At 53.1% G+C, this 13925-nt stretch overlaps 1 protein-coding gene across 4 annotated transcripts in view; it reads left to right on the top strand.

Moving 5' to 3' along the window:
- NFIC (nuclear factor I C) overlaps positions 1-13925 on the top strand; it is a 67287-nt gene that overhangs the window by 29203 nt on the left and 24159 nt on the right. For all 4 annotated transcript variants that reach the window (XM_037042503.1, XM_037042502.1, XM_037042504.1 and 1 more), the window contains exon 3: positions 12119-12190. In XM_037042503.1, the coding sequence (XP_036898398.1) occupies positions 12119-12190 (72 nt within the window). The remainder of the gene's footprint in view (positions 1-12118; positions 12191-13925) is intronic.

Raw genomic sequence — 13925 nt, forward strand, 5'->3', positions numbered from 1 at the left:
AAATCCCTTGTGTCACCATTGGTTGCAGTCTACACCCCCCTAAACCTGGTCTTTCCCTCCGAATATCCCCCAGTTTTTACAGCGTTTCTCAGATGCCCTTGTCCAATAAGCATTTATTTTGCACATGTTGTATGTCAGCCTATGTAGGGATAAACCCAATTATTCATTCAGTGAGCATGTACTGGGTGCCTACTGTATGCCAGGCTCTGCTGAAGTAATCACACTGACTTGTCTCCGAGCATCTATTGAGTACCAGCTATGTGCAAGCATTTATTGAGCACTAACTGCATGCCAGCGTCCAGGAAGAGAGGCCACAGGGGCAGGGTCTCCCACTAGCCCCTCTTCCTTCAGGTTTGGGCCTTCTAGTGCCCAACCTCACCCTGCGTTTGAGGCAGCAGGTTAAAAATGTGGGCACTGGCACTATAGCAAGGACTCCAATCCATTTGTCCACGTGCTGCCCCTTCGGTCCCTGCCCCTTCATTCCTTCCTCTGTAAAAGGAGGCATCCAACAGTCTTACACGTGTGCAGTTCAGCATCTGCTTTCTGCAGAAAGGGAAACTGAGACACAGAGGGGGGGTCACAATGTACCTCTTCCCGCTGCCTCCTCAGCAAAACTGGGATGGGATCCCTTCTACTGACCCCACTCCAAGGTGGCTGGGCCCAGGGAGGGGCAGGGCTTGCCTGAGGCCACACAGTATGGAGCTGACTCTGCCCTGCCCTGGAGCCCTCTCCTCGGTGCCTGCCTCCCGTGACCAGACTGCCAGCCTCGGGTGTCCCAACTCCCTTGGGCTGCTGGGCCAGCAACACCGCCGCAGAAACGTCGGAAGGAAGGGGAAGCCGGGTGGGGCCGCAGCCACCCACCCAGCCGGGCCACCCCCACCCTGCGCCCGGACTTGGCAGACGTCCTCTGGCACTTCCGCCCGCTTTGTCCACCATGTGGCCACAGATGGCTTCCGGGGCTGGCCTGCCCCCTACCGTGGGCCCGCACATATGTGTTCAGCCTGCGGGCACATGTGGCTCCCGGAGATCCCCCCTCGGTTTGCCCCATCTCCCCCTCAGCAGCCGCGGCACCAGGCGGGCCTGCCAGGGAGGCGGGAGGAGGCCTTGGCTTAGCTGCCAGAGAAGCCAAGAATTTGCTCCAAATGTAAACAGCGAGTTATTTTAAGTCAGCCCCCCTCCTGGGGGGGGGGGTGTTGACACATTTGACATTGGGGGGGGCCAGGGTGCGCGTGTGGGTATTTTTAACCTTGTTTTTCACATCCTTGGTGCCACCCGGAGTTTGGTGTGCGCGAGTGGCAGTGGCTGGGGCAGCGGCGGCGTGGAGGCCCGGGCAGGCATGCGGGAGGCCCCGGCTGGCAGCGGGCGGGCGCCTGGGGCCGCCCTGTTGGCACACGCGTGTTTAACCCCTTGGAGGCCGCAGAGGACGACGGGGGAGGGGGAGGCGGGACACTCGGGCGGCGTGCGGGCAGGCCCCCCACGCACCCCACCCGGGAGGGGTGGGCCCGGCGCTCGGCCGTGCCAGCAGCATCCTGTGCGCACAAAATGGCCGCCGAGGCCGAAGAAGCGTCTGGAACCCGGGAGGAGGGCTGAGAAAATGGCCGCCGCAGCGATGATGTCATAAGGTGGTGTGGCCGCCAAGAGCGGGACGAGTCCATGCCTGCGGGCCTCCGACTGGGCCCTGCAGTCTCCAGGGGTCTCCCCACTGGCTTCTCGGGCCCAATATCCCCAAAACAGCCTTTGCAAAGGTCCCCGTGGAGCCTCCCAGACACCCCAAGTCCAGCCCAAAGCCACCAGTTGGCACAGCCCAAGCCCAGCGCTTGAGGACTCTGGGGACTGTGAAAAGCCATTACCCTGACCTGCTGGTCAGAACTGTCCACCAGCACCCAGCGGGGACCGCAGCCAGGCCAAGGAGCAGGCGGGGGCACAAGCCTGCTGGGTGGGAAGAAAAAAGAAACTTTTCTTTGAAAGTGACTCCCAAGCAGGTTGGCTCGGGCCCAGGCGGGGCCGGAGGCGGGGGAGAGGGAGATGGAAAGTGTGGTCCAGACTCGAGGAACGCAGCGGTCAGGAAGGACAAAGCGGGGGAGGCCCTGGTGGAGGCCCGCATCCAGGAGGTCACCTCGGCCACTCCCTCCTGCCTCTTGGGTTCACCACTTCTTGTCCAGATTTCCCAGAGCATTCCCCAGGGGCAGCTTGGTGCCGTGAACCTCTAGCGTCTGGCTTTTTTCCTTCGATGTGTCCAGACAGCCCCGGGAGAAGGGCTGTGGTCGGGTGTTGGGACCTCCGCACTAAGACCTTCGGGCCCAAAAAGGGAAGGGCATTTGTGGAGGTCACACACAGAGGGGGATACTTACAGCCACTTGTCATTGCTACTGGCCATGAGGGCCCAAGCTGTTGGGGCTCTGGGGGCAGAGTGGGGTGTCTGCAGAGAATGCCTGACGCCCAGGGCAGTTTTGGTTCTGGCCCTCCTGCCACACTAACAGGGAAGTTCAAGTTCAGTCTAGTCCAGTGCCTTTATGCTACAGCTCAACCCCTGGCCCTCCTCAGGGGCTAGGAGGAACCCCATGACTGTGAGCCTCATGGGGCAGGACTTGGTGTCTGCTTTGTTCATTGCTCTGTCTCTAGAGCCTAAGCACTCAGTACAAGTTGAATGAAAGAATTACAGTTTCCCCTTATGTTTGGCTTTGCGCTGACACTGGGGTTGCATGGGGGTGTAGGCTTCGGGACACAAAGCAGAAGCAGTTTGTAACATAACTGGACAGACATAGGCTCCGCTGTCACATTTCATGGGAGGAGCACATGGAGGTAAATTACCGAACTTCCCCAATGTTAAGCTCAGACCCGGTCAAACCTGGTCCTGCGGACGCATAAACCTTGTTTGAGCAGACACACATGAGTAAGTGAGGGAGTGAGCCAGGTAGGCATTTTCAGGAAGGCCATTTCAGCACATGCAAAGGCCCTGTGGTAGGACTGCGCCTGGTATGTTGCAGACACGGTGAGGAGGCCTGTGTGGTTGGAGCAGAGTGAGTGAGGGTGAGAAAGGGAGAAAGTGAGGGCAGGGAGGGGCCAGGGGCAGGTCACTCAGGGCCCTGTGGGCCTTGGGGAGGGGCTTGGACTTGCATGTAATTCTAGGTCCAGACTCAGTCCAGTGTCATGGGGGCTAGGACAGAGGTTCAGACAAGGGGCCAAAAGAGGGTTTTCCAGAAAATACGTTAAAGTGGACTGGGAAAGGTGGCTAGAGTTTGCCTGAAAGAGAGAGGAGCAAGGAAGGTGCCTGGGAGGAGTGTAGTGAGGAGGATGAAGGCCAGGGTCATGTGTACGGCAGGGCCTTCCAGTTGAACCTTAGCCTGCTAATGTTTAAAAATGGCTGGTGACACTGGGAGCTGGGAATTCCAGGGCCTGGCTTTGGGTCTCTCTCTAGCTGGCCAGTGCTGGGAGGCAGACGTGGCAGCCCAGCAAAGCCAGCGACATTTGGAAGGCCACTGAAGTGGGAAAAGGAACCAGGTGACCTCACTGTGGCAGCGGATGGGAATGCTAGGCTCCCCTGTATCCTGCCAGATTTTAAATAAGTGTAATTATGGTTTCAGCAAGTCCTGTCCTTTCGACATCCCAAAGATTAACTAAATGTGACCCCTCAGCCTGTCCCCAGGCCATCACCCTGGGCCAGGCTGCTGTGCCAGCTGGGATGCCTGCCCACACCTCCTCTCTGCCCTCCCAGCACCCGAGAGTCCAGAATTCACTCAACAGCCAGAGACTGTGTGTGTATATTTTGGTAAAATATATATAACATAAAGTTCACCAGTTTAGCCACTTTTAAGTGTTTAATTCAGTGACGTTAAGTACATTCACATGGTTGTGCGGCCACCCCCATCATGCATCCTCAGAATTTCCTCATCGCCCCAAACTGGTGGTCTCCGTTAAACTCTAACTGCCCATTCCCCCAGCCCCAGCCCCTGGCACCTACACTACCTTTCTGTCCCTGTGGACCTGGCTCTTCTAAGGGCCTCATGTAAGTGCTGTCACACTCTGTCTGTCCTTTTGTATCTGGCTCATGTGACTGTGCCTAATGCCCTCAAGGTTCAGTCACATTGTAGCATGTGTCAGAATGCCCTCACTCTCTAAGGCTGAGTACCAGTCCATTGTCTGGCTGGGCCACACTGTGTTTGCCCGTCCATCCATCGATGGACACTTGGGTTGTTTGCACCTTTTGGCTGTTGTGAATAATGCTGTGAGCACAAGTGTGCAAATATGTTTCAGCCCCCGCCTTCGGTTCTTTGGTGTATGTACACAGGTCTGGAATGGTTGGGTCATAGAAATTGTACGTTTAACTTTCTGCGCAACCCCCGGGCTGTTTTCCACAGTGGCTGCACCATTGTACATTCCCATCAATGGCACATGAGGGTTCTACTTCCTCCACGTCTTTATAGCCAGACATTGGAAAATATAACATGGGTCGAGTCATTTCACTCCTCTTCGTGCTTGAGAATAGCACCCGAGCTTCTTGCTGAAGCCCACGTGGCCCTGAGTGGTCCGGCTTCTCTCTCCTGATTCCCTTCGCCTTACCATGTTTGAGCCGCGTGGTCTGTCTGTTCTTCAAACATCCTGTGTTTATTCCTGCCCCAGGACCTTTGCACTTGTGGTGCCACCTCTCTCTCCCCATGGCTGGCTCCTTTCCATCCCTAAGTCCTCAGGGCTCATGTCACCTCCTCAGGGAGATTCTGCCTGCCTTCTGTGTTGAAAGTCTCACCCAGAGCCACTCTCTGTCCCCTCACCCAGTTCCATTGCCTCCACGGAACGTAGAACTACGTGGAATTATCTCAGGCTTCTCTGTTGGTTCTTTTCCTGTCTGTTGCTTCTCTCTGGCTCTCTGCCATTTCCCCCATCCCTGGCAAGTAGTAGGTGGCCAGTGAGCATCTGCTACATGAGTGTGAGGCGGCATGTTGATCTCCCAGTTGTGGATGGACAGTGGAAGTGGGGGCCACCAGGATGAAAGGGGCTGTCAGGCTCGGAGGGGTGGGTGCTCCAGGGCAGGAAGGCCAGCACTGGAGGCCACGGCAGCGCCTTTGTCATGGGCTGGGACAGACCAAATTTGGGCTCATGGCCACGGCCAGGAAAGAACAGTTTGTACACTCTTGTCAACGGAATCCAGGTTACATTTCTATTGTCTCCATGATCACGTGTTTGTTTGAGCAGAAGGCGACTGGGGGTGGTGACATTCCAGCTGCACGTGAACACCCCACGGGCCTGGGAAGTAGGGAGAACTGATCTCCAGCCAAACGAGGTCCTCGGTCACTCAAAATACAGCTGCTGTTGAGAACCAGACTTTCACTTATACTAGCAGGAGTGTGGCGTGCTACGTTTCATGCGTGGTGCTCAAGGGCCTTGTGTGTCTCTGAGATCACTGAGGAAGGTCCCAGAATGCGGGAAGAGTGGGAACTATGTAGAGAATCAGGGAACAGAGTTCCACACAGAGGGAACAACCAGGACTGAGGGGAACAGCAAGGTTCTCAGGCGGGCCTGTGCCAGGCATGTTGGAGACCAGTGAGGGGGCCCATGTGACTCTGGAGCAGAGTGAGTGAGAGGCAGAGAGGAAGAAGCAAGGGCAGGGAGGGGGTGAGGGCAGGCCGTGCAGGGCTTTGTGGGCCACGGGGAGGACTTGGGCTCTTACCCTGAGGGCAGTCGGAGCCCTGAAAGGCGGTGGACAGAGGAGGGACTGCGTTTGGCAAAATGCTCTCACCAAAACAGTTTTTATCCCCTAATCTTTGATTGTCCTCTCCCCTCCCTGACCTCTAAAAACCTCAGACCCATAGAGCCAGGAAACAGTTGAGAACACCCACTGGACAGATGGGGAAAACCAGGACTTAGAGGGGAGAGACACAAGTAGTCCAAGGTCCCCACGCCAGGCTGTGCCAGAGCTGGAACTCAAACCCAGGTTTGGGGATACGGCTGCAGCTTCCAGAAGATGCCCCAAGTGCAGGTGAATTTGGGGCCTACTGCCTCTTCTTCAACACCCCAGTGCATTTTACAGTTCCCACACTTGCCCTGAGAACTCCATGATGCCTTTTGACTGTGGAACCTCGTGCTCAGGTAGTGTGTTCACGTCTCCAAGCGTCCCCACAGGAACCCCCTGCTCAGCTGCTGCCCACATACACCTGGGTCCACCGGCCTCCACGGTCCCGCTTTAGTTTTCACAGTGTGACATTTTCCTCATGTTGAGAATACATGCTGAGCAGCACCGAGAGCCAAAATGAATGAGCTGGACTTCAGAAAACGGATTCGGGGTGGGGATGAAGTGGACAAAGTCAGGAGAAAACTCACGAATAAGCAAAGTGATGTTCAAGTTCAATGCAATGTTCGTTTTTATGTTTTTAAGAGAGGAGCAGATAAAACCAGGTCGGTGCACATTTTTTTGTTTTTGTTTTTGCTGTGTGGCTGTGGATAACTAACTTACTCTCTCTGGGTAAACCAGAATTGTCAGTCTGAGTCAAGGACTGCTGCAGGGCACATCAGTTTCCTCCTCTGGAAAATGGGCATGATAATGACATGCCTCTCCTGGGAAAGTTTTGAAGATTAAATGAGCTGATGGAGGCAAAACTTGCAGCCTCACATAGTCAAAGGAATGACTCAATAAGTGTTAACTATTGGATGTACTGTCTGAAAAGGAATGACCTTGTCAACCTTCCCAGGAGCCAGTCTCAGCCTCTCATGTGCCAGGAGCCGCCACTAGAATCTCAGGGTTGTGTGACGTCCCTTGCACGAGGCAAGGCCTGAAATTGTCCTCCTGGTGAACACGATTACTTGTTCATCACCTTTGTTCCCCCCATTAGGAGTTCAGTGCCCCGAGGGCAGGGATTTTTGTCCCTGCCCATCTTGGTCACCACTGTGTCCTCCAAGCAGCTGGTGCCCAGGAGACACTGAGTGATGACAGGAGGGAAGTGGCCAGTAGTGCGGCTCGGCTCCAGTCTGCGGTCAGGACACGGAGGCTCTCGAACATTAAAGAACCTGCCTGAGAACGCGCAGCTAAGGGCCGGGTAGAAAATGCAGTGTTTTGGACCTGGAGGGTCCCATACGGTTTCCATCTCATGTTCTTTCCTTCTTTTTACAGCCCTTTAAAAATGTGCATGGCCCTTTTTATATCATTATCCCATAACACTTTAATACCACGGTGTATTATGCACCTAGTTCTGTGGTGTGTATCTATACATAGGCTTTATACATTAAAAAAAGCAAAATTCTTTAGCCCCTTTACTACCTGGCAGAGAACCAATGTTTGCCCCATTGCTGAAATTTGGGCCAGGTCGTTCTCTGGGGCCATCCTGGACACTGGGGTGTTGAACAGCATCCCTGACCCCACCCACTTGATGCCAGGGGCAACCCCCATGTGACAAGTATAGATGTCCCTAGACATCATCTCAAGGGGCAGAATCATCCCAGTTAAGAACCTCTGTGAGCCCTGGCTGGTGTAGTTCAGTGGGCTGAGTGCTGGTCTGCAAACCAAAGGGTCACCAGTTCAATTCCCAGTCAGGGCACGTGCCTGGGTTGTGCCCTGACTGGGCACAGTAGGGGACACTTGAGAGGCAACCACGCACTGATGTTGCTCTCCCTCTCTTTCTCTCTCCCTTCCCCTCTAAAAATAAATAAATAAAATCTTTAAAAAAAACCCAATAGCAAAAAAACCCTCTGTACTAGGCAGACAACTTCTAATTGACATCAGCTTTGGGAAATAGACACTGAGCTGGACCTCAGTTTACCAATATCATCAGGTGGGAGGATTTCATCAGATGGTGTCACAAAGCTCTTAACAGAGTGAGAACTCAGCAACTGAAAGCCATCCACTTGGAGGCTGGGGCATCTTGGGCACTGGACACCAGCGACCTTTAGACATTATCTGCTGTGGGTGCACCTGTTCAGACTGAGGGAAGATTCGTTTTCAGTAAGATGGTAAGATGTCTGAGTACATGGGGGTAAGAATTAGCGGAGCCTTTTTTCCTGATTTTTCAGGAACTTCAGTTCAGCCCAGCAGAACTTTTGGGGATGATGGCAGTGTTCCGCACTGCCCACTTCAGTCGCCACCAGCCATGTATGGCAATTATTGAAAGGTGACCAGGGCAACGGGTGTCCTGAAAATTTAACTTAATTCCAGTTCAGCTCACTTCAATGCGAAGTGACATGTGGCCAGCCGCGCCCATACCAGACGACAAGCTCTAGAAGCTGGGGAGTTTTCAGGAGCCAAATGACAGGCAAGTGGTCAGCAGGTGGATGAGAAATGTTTTAAGGTCTTAGAGATGATGAAAAATAAGATGGCATAATAAAAAGGAAGAAAATTTGGACACATGCCACAATGTGGATGAACCTGGAGGATGTCATGTTCAGTGAAATAAGCCGGACACAGTAGGACAAACACTGTATGACCCCCCTCAGATGAGGTCCCCAGAGGAGTCAGAGTCGCAGAGACAGGAAGTAGATGGAGGGGGCCGGGGATGGGGGAGGAGGAGAGAGAGTTAGTGTTTAATGGAATTAGAGTGTCAGTTTGGGAAAGAGAAAGTTGTGGAGATGGACAGTGGGGAGGGTTGTACAAAACCTGTGAATTCACGTAATGCTGCTGAGCTGTGCACTTAAGGAATGGTTAAACAGTACATTTTATGTGATGTGTCTAACCACAATCTAAAAAATAAATTTTAAAAAAATTTAATGAGGGTGGGATGGGATGGGAGTAATAGACAGAAAACTGTACTTGAAAAATAATTAAATAAAGAAATTGAAAAAAAAATTTAATGAGGTGAGGGGTGGAGGTGAAAGAGGGTATAAGGGGAATAAATGGTAAGGGAACAAATACAGTAAAATAATTCCTTAGTGAAAATGAAGTAAAATAAGAAAAAAATAATGACATGGCAGGTAAGCACAGCATCGTATTATTTAGAAACTACTGATTTAAATGGAAAAATATTTCCTAGGACTATGGAAAAGGAAGAGGTCTTCTTTAACCCAATAAAGGGATCTGTAGAAACTCCCAGCTAACGTCAGACTTAGTGGTGAGAGATTGAAAGAGTTCCCTAAACTCAGAAGCAACGCAAGGACTCCTGCCCCCTTCCCGTCTCTTTAACATTGCTCCCGAAATCCTAGCCAGTGCAATAAGGTAAGAAAAGGAAATCAGAGGCATACATATTGGAAAGGAAGAAATAAAACTGTTCCTATTTTATTGCAAAGGACATCATGGTCTACATAAAAAAAATTCCAAGGAATCTGAAAAAAACAAAAACACAAAGCTTTTGGAACTAAGAAGTAAATTCATCAAGGTTGCAGAATACAAGTTTAATGCACAAAACCAATCACATTTCCAAATGCTAGCAATAGACAATTAGAAACAAAAATTAAGTTAAAAACATAGTATTGTTTATAATCTGTCCCCAAACTCACCATGTGTGGATTGTCAATTTGGTGCACTCCTTTACAATTAATCTTAGCTAAGTAGGAGTCTCAGCAAACCCTGAGAGGGGGAATTAATTATCCCCCCCCATTTTACAGATGAGGAAACTAAGGCCCAGAGAGTGGTTGTGCTGGCCCAAGGACATGGAGCGAATGAACAGTGAGAGAAGGGCTCCATCTAGGACCAGCTGTAGCCTAGTGCAGTTGCTTTTAATGGATCCGGAACAACTGAGGCACAAAAGACAACGGAGATGGTAATGACAGTAATAAGGTTCCTCCTCCAGGTGGTGAGGTACTTGACTACACTCCAGCCTTTGTTTCAAGTACTTTATTGCATGTATTACCACCTTTTCCCTGATGAGCAGCCTTCTAGGGAGGTGCTGTGCCCATTTCACAGATGAAGAGAGTGAGGCACAGAGAGAAACGAGGCATTGCACCTGAAGCCCTCAGCCTCGTCTGTCTGGTTCCAAAGCCACAAGCACAGAGGCAGTGCGCAAGAAGCGTGCCCTCTTCCCGAGTGCCAGCTGGGCACTGCTGCCTGCTCAGTCCATGTAGGCACCAGTTCCGGAAGAGGGTCCTGTGCCCGAGGCCCGGAGCCCAACGGATGACTGCCCAGGCTGGGTGCTTCCCAACGGAGTGGCCACCCGTGCCCAGCCGTGGAGCCATCCAAGCAGGACTGGCCGGCTCTGAGGGGCTGCTGGCTGCCCAACCTTGGAGTGGCCACAGGGCTCAGGGCCAAGCCGGGCACGCTACCCTCTGCTGCTGCCCAGTCGGCCACAGCTGGGGCTGCAAAGCCAAGTCAAGAAGCAACTGCCCCCATCCCACTCCTGGATGGGAAACTGAGGCACGGAGCCTTGCACAGGCCCCACCCCTGTGCTGTTTATGGTACCCTCAGTCTTGGCAGCCAGTAGGTGTGCAATGCACAGTGTGTGCGGAGCCACTAGCACAGCACCAGGCAAACAGCAAGGGCTCGTGACCGTTTTAGGAAGTATCATCATTATTATTATCTCCATGACAACACTGAGGGAACTGAGGCCCCCCAGAGGGGAAGTGACCTCCCCACAACCACACCTCCTCTGAAGCTCACAGACACTGGGAACTCAGGCATCTGATCCCAGAAGCCAGATGGCTCACGCACGCGCAGTGCTGGGTGTCTGGCTGCCTGCCCAGACACAGGAACGAAATACAGTTGACCCTTGGGCGACATGGGTTTGAACAGCGCAAATCCACTTATACGCAGATGTTTTTTCAGTAAATACTGTAAAAATATATTTTCTATTTCTTAGGCTTTCTTGAATAACCTTTTTTCCTCCCCAACTTACATTATTGTAAGAATACAGTATATAATACATAGAATATACAAAACATGTATTAGACTGTTTGTGTTAGTGGTGAGGCTTATGGTCAACAATAGGCTATCAGTTAAGGTTTTGGAGGATCTTTACCAGTGCTCCTGACCCCCACATTGTTCAAGGTTCAACTGTGACCCTCATAACAGTGCAAGTGGCATGGGGCAGGGACCTTTTCATCTCTCCAGTCCTGTTTTTTTTTGCCTATAAAATGGATACGACAACGGTGCCAGTTTTGTGGCTCCCTTTAAGGATTCAGGGGAACATAGAAAATGGGAACAGTAAAGTGCCACATGGGCGGTCATCTTAGGGATTTAAAAATAACAACAATAATAATGTGACGGATATCACCATGCGTACGCTGGAGCGCTTCATATGCGTTACCTTCTTGCCACCTTCTGGCAACCCCATCAGGCCTGGGTGATGCTCACACCCATTTGAAAGAAGAGAAGACTACAGCTCTCAACAGCCAAGTGACTTGCCTAAGGCCACACAGTGATCACTTCTGGCTCTGGGGTATGGCGGGGCTGGTGTGGGGATGCAGTTCTCTCTCTCTCTCTGGTATTCAGTGGTGATTCCCACTACCTGTCTGTTTGACCTGAGAGACAAAACGGGTGGGCCCTGGGCTCTGTCTAGTTGGACTTGGCCATGTGCCCCCCTTAGCCTGGTCCTGGGTGGATGTGAGGGCTGCAGAGGGAGCTGGCGTGATCACTCTCCATCCAGGCTCCTGGAGCCAATAAGAGCTGAGCTCAGCGTCTGTCTGCTACACTCGTCTGCCAAGGAGCCTGATTATTTTTAGATAAGATGGATGGGCGGGTGCTGGGGCAGAAGGGAGCCCTCAACCAGGCGGGCGGGGGGCATTGCAGCTGCAGAGAGACACCTCTTGGCCCTTTTTCTGGAGGTCTTGAGTGGCACCCCAAGACTGAGGCTGAACCCTCAGGACCTCAAGGGCAGAAGCCAAGGGGAGAGGGTCTGTGGACTAATTTCTCTTGCCCTCGGTTTCCCCATCTGTAAATTGGGCATGGCAGCCTCTACTTCCCAGGGCTGAGGCAGGACTGAATGAGCTACCCCATTTCACGGATGAGGAGACTGAGGCTCATAAGGGAGGAGCTCTAACCCTCTACTGAACCAGCCCCTGCACATAGCTTCTCGCCTTGTGTGTGAGACCACATTCCAGCACATGGGTGCACATGAGCCCTGGAAACCTGTGCTGATGTCTGCAGGTGCCCGGCCAGACAACCGTGACCTTCTGGGGCAGCAACCAAGGGAGGGGACCAAGCAGAGACGCCAGGGCCTCACGTGTTCAGGGGCTATCCTGCATCACCGCCTCTTCCCTCTCTTTGCAGACTCGGAGCAGAGCGGCAGTCCCCGGGCCGGGATGGGCTCCGACCAGGAGGACAGCAAGCCCATCACGCTGGGTGAGTCTGGGGAACGTGAGGGGTGGGGCGAAAGGCCCCTTCCCCATCTTTTATTTGGAAGCTAGAGCCTGAGCAGCCCTCATGCGCTCTGGCGGCTCTGTGCAGGCGCCTCACACACAGGAATGGTGCACTCCTCACAACCCTGCCATGGGGGAGCTGCTGTGCACCAATTTGCCAATGAGGAAGGTGAGATCAGAGAGGTTAAGGTGCCACCCAGGGAGCGTCAGGGCTCAAAGGTACACCTCACCAGAGAGGCCCTCTAGAGGGCCCTACGTCCCATGGGACATTTAACAATATGTGGGGCAAGTCCGTTCTATTTTGGGAGGTGGGAAGTGGGGGAATTTGCTTGAAGCAGGGCAGGGAGCAGAGCCCCCCAAAGAATGGGAAGGATTTGGAAGTTGCTTCTGCCCTGCCCTGTCCCCCATCCTGACCACTAGTCTGTCTCGCTCAAAGTGACTCTGTCTTGCTCAAAGTGACCAGGGGATGCCTGGGAACACCCAAGGTAGGTTACACCCCTCCTCTGCCCAAAGCCCTCCAGAGCTCCCACCTTCAGGTGAGGTATGAGCCCAAGTCCTTCCCACAAGGCTCCGCACAGCCTGCCCCCAACTCTGTCCTCCCTGCCCTCCTCTTCCTTCTCTCCCTCTTGCTCACTATGCTCCAGCTACATGGGTCTGCTTGTTCCTTAACATGCCAGGCACGGTCCTGACTCAGGGCCTTTGCATGTGCTATGACCTCTGCTTGGATGGGTATCTGCTGTCTCTCTCTCCAGATCTCCCAGGTCTTAGCTCAGACGTACCTCTCTCAAAGAGCTCTTCCCTGAGCCCCCTCAGCTCAAGCAGCCTCAGCCACTATCGACTGATCAGTGCCCTCTGTTTTTTATTTCCTTCAGAGACAGTTAGTGGTTGCATATGTATTTGCTTGCCTTCCCCAATGGAACATGACCTCCTTGAGGGCACAGGTTTTTGTCCGTCTTGATTATTAGTGTGTCCTCAGTGCCTAAAATAGAATCTAGTACACAGCAAGTGCTCCATAAATATTTGTAGAAAGAAAGAAAGGAGGGAGGGAAACATGAAGTGGAGAGAAAAAGAGAAACTAAAGAGATGGTACATCAGGGACAAGAAAGGAGGAGAGTTGCAGAGGAAGGAAGGAAGGAACGGCTGGTGTGTGAGGGCGTCCTGTTGGATGGGCTGGCACAGCCATGTCCAGGGAGGCTGGCTGGTTCCAGGAGATTCACAGGCCCCCAGGCCACTCCTCACTGGCCACCTCTGACCGGAGTCCTCCTTGGCCTCCTGAGATCCCTGGGAGCCTCCCTCTAAGCCAGATGTTCAAGGAAGGAGGGGTCAGCTGTACAGGGTTAGCCTGGTCCCCTGGGGAGCTCCAGTGTCTGGTGGAGGAAATCACTTCCTCCCTGGCCCGCCAGGGAGTCCCCTGGAGATGGAGCTGGGCGAGTGCTGCACAAACAGGAAACACCGGTGGGGGGAGGGCAGAGGGGCCTGCTGACACCAGCTGGTCAGTGGAGTCAGCAGGAAGCAGCCATGGCCACTTGCCTTGGATACTGGGGGTCCACCACCCTATCCTCCCTGGGATGTTGTAGCCTTGAGCCTCCCAGCATGAACCTGGGAAGATAGTAAGTGCTCAATAAATGGTGAGCACAAAGCTTGTAACCAGGAAGACGGGTTCCTGGACTGTCCAGGGTGTCGGACAGCTGGGGAAGTGAGCATTACGGAGTGCGCTC

Source organism: Sturnira hondurensis, unplaced genomic scaffold (genome assembly GCF_014824575.4).
Source record: "Sturnira hondurensis isolate 20B ecotype Veracruz unplaced genomic scaffold, ASM1482457v3 Scaffold0003693, whole genome shotgun sequence".
In the NCBI taxonomy this organism is placed as follows: Eukaryota; Metazoa; Chordata; class Mammalia; order Chiroptera; family Phyllostomidae; genus Sturnira; species Sturnira hondurensis.